This window comes from Temnothorax curvispinosus, unplaced genomic scaffold (assembly GCF_003070985.1).
Source record: "Temnothorax curvispinosus isolate PA1 unplaced genomic scaffold, ASM307098v1 QBEX01004775.1, whole genome shotgun sequence".
NCBI lineage: Eukaryota > Metazoa > Arthropoda > Insecta > Hymenoptera > Formicidae > Temnothorax > Temnothorax curvispinosus.
In genome coordinates, this window is record NW_020214555.1 from 41188 (window position 1) to 52965 (window position 11778).

General features: G+C 30.3%; 1 protein-coding gene across 6 annotated transcripts in view; it reads left to right on the plus strand.

The window, feature by feature from the left end:
• LOC112454072 (cyclic GMP-AMP synthase-like) overlaps positions 1 to 11778 on the plus strand; it is a 21034-nt gene that overhangs the window by 2541 nt on the left and 6715 nt on the right. The window contains exons 1-10 of one of the 6 annotated variants that reach the window (XM_025015263.1): positions 1650 to 1861; positions 6260 to 6423; positions 6499 to 6669; positions 6983 to 7080; positions 7154 to 7292; positions 9151 to 9300; positions 10345 to 10515; positions 11082 to 11204; positions 11278 to 11464; positions 11633 to 11707. In XM_025015263.1, coding sequence (XP_024871031.1) covers positions 6301 to 6423; positions 6499 to 6669; positions 6983 to 7080; positions 7154 to 7292; positions 9151 to 9300; positions 10345 to 10515; positions 11082 to 11204; positions 11278 to 11464; positions 11633 to 11707 — 1237 coding nt within the window. In that variant the 5' untranslated portion in view covers positions 1650 to 1861; positions 6260 to 6300. Of the gene's footprint in view, positions 1 to 1649; positions 1862 to 1882; positions 2919 to 6259; positions 6424 to 6498; positions 6670 to 6982; positions 7081 to 7153; positions 7293 to 9150; positions 9301 to 10344; positions 10516 to 11081; positions 11205 to 11277; positions 11465 to 11632; positions 11708 to 11778 lie in introns of those variants that run through there. The other 5 variants (XM_025015265.1, XM_025015262.1, XM_025015264.1 and 2 more) reach the window with 5 other exon arrangements.

Below are 11778 nucleotides of genomic sequence, written 5' to 3' on the forward strand. Positions count from 1 at the left end.
CACATTAAAGCCGTCGTACACAAACCAACGTAAAGTGTATGTTTAATCTAAACGGGTTAAATAATGAAATCCTCAATATTCTTTATTGCACTATTTGGTAAAATATGTACTGGGTATTTTATCAGTCGAAATATTTGCATTTTACTTTAAATATTAGAGATTAAATCAGTGTACAACGGCTTTAATGTGCACTGAGTGCGCACCAGTTCTGCCAGTGAAAAACGCTATTAGTCGTTTGTCTCTCAGTACTTAAAATAACTGCTATATTTTTGGAACTTTTGTTGTTAATAACTTTTTAATAAAAAACGAGCAACGGTTAAAACCTTCCGAGGGTCACTTAGGAAGGTGACCCTGACAACATATGTCAAGGTCAAGGTCATCGGAGGGTAATCCGTATTACTGCATATAATTACTATAAAAATCAATTAACAAGTAAACGATACCGGAAATAAGTTGGCGCTGAAAGTTTATATTTTTTAATAAACAATAGCTCAAACGATTGCTCCTTAATTACTCTTTCAGAATCAAGAATTGATCTCTTTTTAAAATTAATATTATTTAAAATATTTACAAAAAACGTAAAATTTATAATTATCACTCAAAAACATATTTCTAATAACTTTGTGCAACTAAATCCAGCATAAAATGATTGCTCCTTGATTGCTCATCCTTATTGCTCCATTATTACTTTAATAATTTATTGCATTTTTATTGAAAAATTATATTTCACAAGTGACGACACGGCCACCTATTGGCTGCCTATTGTAATTATATATGGCTCGGCAGCTAACGGCGGAAATATTCAAACATAATATATAACAACTCTATTGTTTATAACTATGTCTCAAAGAGTTTAACTCTTTAACTAATATTGATTTTTGGTAGAATAATTGTTCCTTGCTTGCTCTATTTTTCGCTCCATTCGTATAATTGTGTGCATAATACTTTAGCATTTTTATTGAAAAATTAACAAATTAAAGGCCGGAATACAAACTTTTGCGTAATGCATAATGCATCCGACTTTTAATTTGTTAATTTTTTAATAAAAATGCTAAAGTATACAAAATTAATTATACGAACGGAGCGATTGAATATCCCAATAGAGCAAGCAAGGAACAATTAAGGAGCAATTGGTTGAACTATTGTTTATTAAAAAATATGAACTTTCAGCGCCAACTTATTTCCGGTATCGTTTACTTGTTAATTAATTTTTATTAAAATAGAGTAGTTTTTCAAATAATAAAATATATTTCGACACTTTATCCAAATAATTCTGGAGCGATTGGATAAGAAAAAAAAATTTTAGACAATATGTCTGCCAACTATACAGTTAATTGATTTTAATTAATTTATGTATATTGTAATATGGTTTTCCAATCTCTAAAAAGTTTTTTTCTTTCTCCAAATGATTTCCAAACGATTAAAAAAGATAATTATAAATAATTTTTAATTAGTTTGTCAACTATACGTCGATATCCGAGAACTTGGATCAAGTTCTAGCATCGTGGACACAGGTCTTTATACTAAGCTAGAAAAATTGGCCAGACTCTTATTTCTAGGGACTCTAGCTTACGTATCGCTGTAACGCCATCTGCCGAAAGTTTACTCATTAATTTGCTGTATATATACTACATAAAGCAGAAAGAGTCGGTTAGTGCACAGTAGGATGCAGTCCGATACATAGCCTTATTCGCGTTTATTTGTAGGAAATAATTAGTAGAATAAAATAATAAAGGATGTGTGAGCAGCTCTAAAATTCCAATCAATTAAATTATTGAAAACGTTCTTACGACTATCGCTGCAAATTTGTGCAGCAATATTGCTGCATTCGTGGTATTTTGCCCGCATCACCTCCTGTTTGGTGAGTACAAATCCGATAAACAGCTGCAATGAGTCAAGAATACATCATTTAATTTTTTAATTAAACGATTATCGATAATAACTGGACAACCGCAGAGGAATCGATTTACCTACAAAATAATTTGTTGTACACTTTTTTAAACGGATTTGTATAATTTCTTAAATATAAATTTTTGAGATTCTCTCCATCTATCTATATTTTATCAAATGTCCCGACTGACTCATCAACGCCTAGCCCAAACCTCTAAACTTAGAAACCTAGAAACATGAAATTCGGGAATTATATTCCTTCCATGATGTAAGCACTAAGAAGGGATTTTTAGAAATTTGACCCCTAACGGGGTGAATAGGGATAAAATATGTTTTCACGGATTCCTCAATATTTCTTAAGCCTAATGAGATATCGACTTGATTTTTGCTTACAAAGGTTACCTATACAAATGCTTAAAAACATAATTTAGGATTTTGTCTTAATCAACCTCCTAAAGGGGCAAATCTAAATTCGGGGGTAAATTATAGAATCCTTCGCATACCGTAGCGAAGCACGGGTGTATCAAGCTAGTATTGTTATATAAGTAGAATTGTCAAAAATTGGATGAAAAATAAATAAATCACAAAATAAACTTTGTAGTTATTTTTGACATTATTGGGTGTTGGAATTAATTTTTTGGTTTTTCTAAGAGATGGCATAACTAGAATATTCCACGCCGGTGCATACTGTTGCCAACCTTATATAAAAGTCTTGTTATTAAGCTTTAAGAATCAGTAGAAGCCATTTCGTTGAAGTGTGAGTAACAAGTTTTTTGGTGCGTCAAAAATTTCGAGTTTTGAGCCATCGAAACGGAAGCGAAAACGGAAGCGAGAAATTTTTGCGGGAAGCCAGGCTTTTTTGCTTTCACCTAAAGAAAAAAACTGTTGACTGTCATCGTTTGTTCCTGGAAGCTTATGGTGATTCTACTCCAATACTGGACATTCTTTCGCCGAGAAATCCGTCTTTTACCAGAAAGATAGGAGAAAGTTGTGGACAACGATGGGCAGTACTTTGAATGAAAAACATGGTACCGTTTTTTTTCAATAAACATTAATTTTTATAAAAAAAAAAATTAATTCCAACACCCAATATTTAAATGTTAAAATATGAAATATCGTAAAGTACTCACTTTTCCAATAAAGTAAGTCGCTAAATTCATCATAGAGTAAATGGAATCATTCAGAATAGAAATTAATGATTTTTATATAAATGCAGTGGAATATTTTTAAACGATTACATGCATTTTTTATTTTAATTAATTCCATTTGTGTTGCATATAAATAAGATAAAATGCTCAAATAATGAATGTTTTACATTTTACAACAGAATGTATTGGGATAAAATGTGAAATATAATAAATAAGATAATCTTCAGAAAATGAATAATTAATTTCTCCTTACTTCATAGACTTTTATATGAAAAGAATTAATTTATATTTCAAAAAATCATCAGTTTTATATAAAAAAAAGTGCAACCGTATTTTGTTAAACTACACAATGCATAAAAAATCTCTGTCTATAGAGAGAGATTGAACTTATACAAAATTTTCTTCTAGTATTTCTTCTTTGCAAAAAAGTTACAGTTTCCTAGTTGCTAAAATCATCTGTACATTTATATATATAAGAAACACCCTATATATTTAAAAGAATTATTAAAAAAGCAAGCAGTTATCAATCTAATAGAATCAACAGGAAAACGAATTTGATGATTTTTTGTTATCTTTAAACACTTGATTAATACTTTTAATCGACTTGAATCTTTTACATCGAGTCCAGTTAATATTTATAATGATAAATACCATCATTTGCAATAAAATATTATAAAACTCCTGAGAAATCCATAAACGAACCTTTTTAAATATACGGGCATTTTAGGTTGCGGTCCACTTGACGCTACAAATGCTTTGCAGCGTTCTTCTTCTCCTTCTTTCTTCATTGAAAGAAAAGAGAATGCTTCGAAGCATTGTAGCGTCAAGTGGACCGCAACCTTAGTGTCACGTTCATATCACGCGTACGTGACACAACTACTCCTAGCTTGCTCTTTATAAAAATCTCGAGATTTGTAACGTGCGAGATTTCTTATCTACTATAACTGACGGAGTGCCAAGTGATTATATATATATTTCATGATCATCGGTGTACCGTACACTCAGAGAAAAAACGGCACCGAAAAAATAGGGCCGACTTCGCCCCGGTCTCCTCTATATATGACATTAATATAAAAATTTTTTTAAACCACGTTTAAATACAATACTTAAATTATTTATATTAAACCAATTAATAATTTTTTAATAATTATTAATTTACCTGAGACTAATTATTCATTATTGAAATAATTAGTAATTATTTTCCACTAATTATTCATTTTCAAATAAGTAGTAATTTATTTTGACAAACTATTAATTCTTTTAACAATAAAAAATTTATGTTTACTAACTATCAATTTGTAAATAAAAATTAATTCATATTTTCGTCTAAATATTAATTTTCACGTAACTGAAAATTTTTCTCTGATGATTTACCCACTTTTTAAGTAATGAGTAAGTCACTTTTGCCGAAATATTAATTTTTACGTAGTTAGTAATTTTTTGTGACTAATTATTAACAATGGAATAAATAACTTAGTTCGCCAGTACGTAGATAAAAATAAATTCAAGATTACGCGACCCAACATCATTATGACTTTGAATATGGCACGGGACCGATCTAGTGGAGAAAATGGGCAGTCTAATTTTCTTCACGTTTTATACTTGCGACTCTCAGAATTTTATTATTTTACTCTTTTGACGCACGGGTCGCGCGTCTTGAATTTATTAATTATTCATTTGTTGATTCTATAAATAGTTATTGTGTAACAAGTGCGGGAAGTTGAAAATTGGACACGAGTGCGGAGTGGACGCACGAGCTGAAGGCGAAGCCGAAGCCGAATTATACATAATTTAATTTGTTGTTATTTATAATTTTGTGAATAATTAAAAAATGAAAAATGTAAATTTTTTATTGCCGATTCCTGTTTAAAATTATAAAAAAAAATTTTTTTTTAGTCAAAATTATTAGCAAAGCAAAAACAATCAATGTTCCTCTCTCTCCCCTACACGAGAGATTACAAAGATTTGTTGAGAAACTGTGTTATTTAGAAAAACCACGTAAAAAAAAATTGCGGAAAAAACGCGCAAAAAGAGAGTTCTTAAGTGTAAGTGCAAACAAACCTTGTAGAAATAAGTATACAAGTAATATTTGGATTGCTCTATTGGTTCACTATTCATTAGACATTTATTCAATCTTACATTTCAGAAAGAAGAAATCAATCAGCAATTTAACTATGAATGCATGTGCAGTTTTATTGCCACGTTCACATTCGATATCACGGATATTGCGGAAATCACTCGATATCAGTGACATATAAAGCGTATCATTCATGTCTTTTTTTCCGTCAGCGTTTCCAGAAATAGATTGCGTTTTATTGCACACACAACTGACGATATTTATATCATGATGTCGTAGAGTTTGCAAAAAATGCTTTGCTAGTTAATAATAATTATATCGAATGTGAGTGAACGTGGCAATAAAACTGCACAATGCGTCCATAGTAAAATTGCTGATTGATTTCTCCTTGACGATGTGCATCGCGAAAAGCTCTCTAGTCCTCCATATTAATATAATATAAATATTTTATAGTGAGATATCCCTTACTTGCCACACTGGGGTGTAAACGTGTAAATCAACCCCACGACCATTCCCTTCATTTTAAGTACCTAAACCTACCGGGAGCGGGTCTATAGCGACATCTATCAATAGTTCGAGCATGCCACTATCCCCTCAAGCCATTCATTTTTTTTGCTATTTTAATTTTTTTATCATACATAATTTTATTTTTTGGCTATATAATCTACATAACGTTTAAAAGTAAGCTCTTAAAAAGTTCTAAAAAATTTGGCAAGTTAAAATATTGAATAGCTTATTTGTTATAACAATTTTTGTCGCTGGGGTAGATTCCATCCCAGTGTGGCAAGTACGTGATTCTACAGAAGTGTGGCAAGTAAGGGATATTTGTCATAAACCTGTTGTTTCAGTTACAAAAGAAAAAGAAGTTTATAATATTTGAAATAATCTCTAAAAGATCTGGATCTTCCTGAATGCATGCAAAACAAAAGCGAGAGAAATGCAATTTTATTCTGAAATCTAATTTTTATATTATATAATTTTACTATACTTTTCAATTTTATTTAAAATAATAATACTTAACTAATATCTATTAAATACTACAAAAAAATTTTATCTTTTTTTGTATTTATAAGAATTATACAATTTTATTTAATTAATATTTAAATAATAATTGTATAGCGCTAACATAGGTACAATTTTAAAGTAATTTCAGATTTTGAAAATCCAGCAATTTACACACACGCGATGGCGCAAGTCGCAGATATTGACAAGTATCTAGTTAGCGATACGATATTTGAGAAAATAAACAGCAAATTTATAAAAATGGATTCCAATGACATAAAGGATCAAAATCAGTTCTTGAAAACGGTAAAAATCTTTGTATTATAATAAAACTATATTCTATTAATTTATATGCTCGTATGCATTTAATGTATGCTGCAGTTTTTTGAAAAGCTCATAAACGCTATGCGACAGCAGAGTCCGTTATTTGCTAAAACATTTCAAAGAATTATTTGGGTTGGAAGCTATTATAAAGGAACTCGATTTGGAGAACCAAAAGAATACGATTTGAATTTTGTGGTCAATCTACCCTTCGAAGAAAAAGATATACAGGTAGATATTATTTTTAAAATCAGCAACATATATTTCTGAAGATTATTAAAGTTTGAAAATCCAAAGTTATTAAATTCCATTTATATGAAAACATTTCTATTTTTTATTTGAATAATTTTTTCATGCAAAATTATTATTTTCTTTTTGTAATACATATACGTATTAAATAATTTTAATATAACTTTATAATATATCAATAAAATAATACGAATATTTTCTTATTAATCCAATAATGCAATTTTCTACTATAAGATTGACGCGAAATTAATACTAATATTATAATTAATATATATACTTATTGATTATATTTTAGTTTAGGGCAGATCGACCAGGTTTTATTAAGATACGCGTACCGGTTTGGAAAGCTATAAGCTCGCAGAATACTTTAAATTTAGTTCCGGAAGCATATAAGTAAGTATTATGTTATAGAAATCGACTTATAATTTACAAAATGAAAGGAAAAAAGTATCTATTTTCTGTTTAGGGAATTGAATTCCTTCATTGATGAAGAATCATATCTGAATCAAGAAAAATTTCGCACTTGGATAGAAAGAATTTTGAGTAAAGTGGCTCACGCTACTGGTGACAAAAATGACAGAATTATATTTCATGATTATACACCAGTAAGTGAAATATTAACATTATAGTCATTGATAGTCTGGCAACAGATTGATCAGAATTGCATCAATTACGAGAGTGAGTCAGTAATTATCTGCGCTCTATTTCTATAATTAATTTATTAGAACAATAGTAGACAACGTACAATTACATCATTTTTTAATACAATCTCCTTGTTTTTTAATGCATTTGTCCCAGCGTGCCACAAACTTGCATATATCCTCGCAAAAAAATATTTTTGGTTTGTCCCTCAGCCATGTATGGATCACTTCTTGCACATGTTGATCTGATAACAAATCGATCTCTTATAAGGTATCTTTAAATGGACCAAACAGATGGCAATCTAAGGGAGTGAGATCTGAATGCTCCACTACCTTGAAACCCAATTTCTGAAGCGTTTGAACAGCGTGCATGGACAGCAGTATAACAAAAGCGGTGCATATACATGGCTGAGGCATATACAAACCAAAAAAAATTTTTTTTTTTTTTTTTTCGAGAAACTTGTGGCACGCTGGAACAAGTGCATTGAAAAGCAAGGGAACTAGGTTAAAAAAATGATGTAATTGTACGTTCTCAACTGTCTAATAAATTATTAAAATAAAATGCGGATAATTATTGACTCACGCTCATACATTATAGTCATTATACTAACGATAAGCTAACGTTTTTTGATGTTATATAAGTGCAAGTTTGATATTATATGCATATACTTATAGAATATGACAACTGAATTGGTATAAATCGAGTAAATCTGCTATTTCATAGCCATTCAAATATTTATTTAGTTATTAAATTATTAATCAAACCTTTATTTAAGGTAGTCGTCTCGTCAGGGCATGTATTAGATAAAGTTTTCGATTTCGGTTTTTATATCAAATTATATGATCAGCTTTGCAGTCGATTTTTTCTGTGGCTCCTTACCGACTATTTACTCTAGAAAATCGATCTCGAAAATCACAAATTTTGCATTACTTCATACAGAAAAGAAGGCTCTATCACGGTTTCAATCACATATTTTCGTATTTTTCGATTAGATGAAGTGAGAAAAAAACATTGCTTTTTGTACATTAGATTTCGAAGAATCCGATGCAACCATAAAATATATAGGTTACCGGAGATTTCGCTGCTAATTTTTTAGTTTATTTTAGTGAAAATGCGATAATCGAGCAGACATTTTTTGGTCGAGGTGAGGTTGGGAAGACTTGGCAACGCCGCTGGCTAATCACTGTAGTTGCAGGTTATGAGGCTCGTCTTTCTTAGCCGAATTGGATAGTGATTGACACCCCTGTCATGCGTTTTGAAACCCTTTCTCAGTAATTGTCAAAATTCAATCGAAAAGGAGATGATAACCTTTCTCGACGACTCGCATGATCAGCTGATCAAAACGGAGTTAAATGAGAAAAATCACATAATTTGGAAAAAGTAACATACTTTGTTACGTATGAAATTTTACACCATAATTCATAAAATTATTTTTCCCTTAGCAAAAATTGCCTGAAATATATTTCTGAACGTGAAAACCTACAAACAGTCACATGACTAGCACGTAGCGAGACGCCTACCTTAATTTATTAAAGTATTACTATTTTTTTATTTTGCTTGTTTATATTATTTATATGTTAGATTAAAAAATGGGTAGAGTTATTGCTATCTGCTATCACATTTTGTCAGTAGATTTTGTTCGATTTTTGTGGAGATATCGAAAATTGTAATAACGAGCAAAATTGCTTTCGACATATTTGACTATTTAAAATTGTTGTATATAAATCATATAAAATATTATATCATAGAATATATGTTATACAAGAAGGAAAAGTTGAACTAATTAATAAAACTAATATTACATGTTTTATCTGTGTTTAGATAAGAAAAAGAAAATCAGGACCAGCGTTTACGTTAAATTTTAATTACGGAAGAAACGATGAAAAATCTATCGACATCGATGTGGTTCCCGTTTTAACTTTTTCCATTCATGCTTTGCCACCGAAATCTTCGAAAATGAATATTTTACAAGTACGTAATATATAAAATTAAAATAATAGATTGAGATTTGTCGTACATCTGTTTATTTGTTTTTTTATTTATTAAGTAAAAGTAATATGAAATAGTATATTGTGCACCAAGGGGCGAAAGTAGCGTTTTTCAGACGAGTGTGAAGTTTGCCGCCCGAGAGTTCGACGGAAAGTTCGACCTCCATGCCTAGAGAGAGGCGAGAGTGGCCATTTCACGCCAGGACGGCATAGCGGGACGAAAGTAACCACTTTTCTCCCTAGAGCAAAAAGTGATCACTTTCCCTGTTTAGCGGGACGAAAGTGATCACTTTCCGCCCTAGGGAGGAAAGTGGTTACTTTCGTCCCGCTAATGCCGTCCTGGCGTGAAATTGGTCACTTTCGCCCCTCTCTACAGGCATGGAAAGTCGAACTTTCCGTGGAGGTGTTGTGAAAAAATTATACTATTTGGGAAAAAAATAATTTTTATTAGTATTAAAATATACTTAATCACTTAAAGTATAGCTATATTATTTACTTATTGTTAGATATATTTTTATTTTTTATCTAATTTTTTCTTTTTTGTAAAAATATTCGAACTTAATATTTGATAATTTTTACTTAAAAAAATTTAACAAAGAAAAACGGTCAATTGTATGTAGCAATTCAATAACAAATAAACTAAATAGCGTGTCTGTATTGTATGTAAATGTTAATCGTTCCGTGTTTCATAGTTTGGTGAATGTTGGTCTGCACTTTATTTAAAGAAGCGTAGAAGAGGTTTCCGTAATTCACGACATCGTTCGCGACATTGGCGAAAAATAATCTTTCTTAAGTCGAAATATAGCTACAGCTACTTAGATAGATGCAGCTACTTTGTTTTATTTTCATCTATAGTTTTTCTTCAATCCTTGTCGTACAAATATATTTAAACTTAATACTAAAAAAAAAAAAATAAAAAAAAAAAATAAACAGAACTCAATAGAGGAAAACAAAGAACAAATAATTGTCTGCAGCAATTCAATAGCTGTTAATAGCATGCTCTTACTAATCGCTTTCCGTTTCGTAGTCTCGCCCAAATAGATGTTGGTCTGCAGTTCCCAAACCTTTGAACAACAGTAGAAGCGATTTCGGTGATTTACGACATCGCTATTGGCGACTGTGTTTTTACGAGTTTGAGAAGGATATGCTTTCTAACCATAATTATGGGCGTATGAAGCCTGTAATACGCCAATTAAAGGTACAATGTTACATCGTGAAGTAATAAACATCAATTTATTTGTAAAAATACGAATAAATTTTTAGTTTACGTTAATTTAGGTTACGTTAATTTGTTATTGTGCGTCTGATTACGTTAAATGTTGCAATCAAGGTATTAAGGATGTAGGAAATTGCGTTGCGCGGAATTGATATAGTTTTACGCTGAGGATGGCCAAAGAAAGGGCCGAAACGTTCGTTTCTTTTGTCTTTAACGACTAAATATATTGTTTTATATGTACACGTGGTAAATTTATTGCGCACTGAGTACCGCGCTGGGCTCCTATTGCCTCTCTCACGCATATTGTCGATTTATACAGAGAGCCTTTTTACTTTATATTTTTAGTTTATTTTTATACTTATAATATTGTAATTACCTATCTTCTGTAATTGACTCTCTTTTTTTACTTTTACTTTCTTTAATGAATAATGCATAAAACTTTTTTATTTATTTATATTATTAATTTTTATTTTTTTTTATTGTAACAATTTAAATTATATAATCTATTTTAAATAATGATGTACATACATATATATTCTCTCTATTAGAAACTTCGGGATACTCGAGAATGGGCGAGTATTGCAAGCTATTATCTCGAAACCTTATGCTACCATGAATCAGAAATGTTTCATATTTCTCAGAGAAGATCATATACTTTTTTATTCTTCAAGGTAATATATTGTTAAAATTCAAAGTGCTTCTTTTATTAAAGCAATAATAATAAAATATCTATGATATTTATAGATGTTAGAAAAACTTCATGATGCTTTCAATAATCACTGCATAAAATACTATTGGGACGATGATCTCAATTTGCTGGAAAGTATCGGACGTGAGGAAATGAGGAATATGGAAGGTAGATTAGACAAGATTTTAAAAAATATTAGAAGGACTATTAAAGACGATCAGTACGCGATAGCTAAATGGGTTTGTGAGTACTTATCTTTTTTTTTTATGCTTTGAATAAGTATAAATTAGTATTACATTGCATATGCATGGTACACCATAAAATTGACCACTTTTACTATTATTTTACTATTTATTTATTAAAATATAAAAATTTTATGTCACAATATTTCCCATGAATTTTCGGTTGTAGTGAATAGAGACGAATTGGAGATTTTGAAAAATTTGGAACATGTAACGATACCGGAACGCGAAGCGCAACCCCAATGTAAGTATAATTACATATATATAGACTTTATTTCAATTTTTTTAAGAAAAAAAATGTATCATTAAATTACT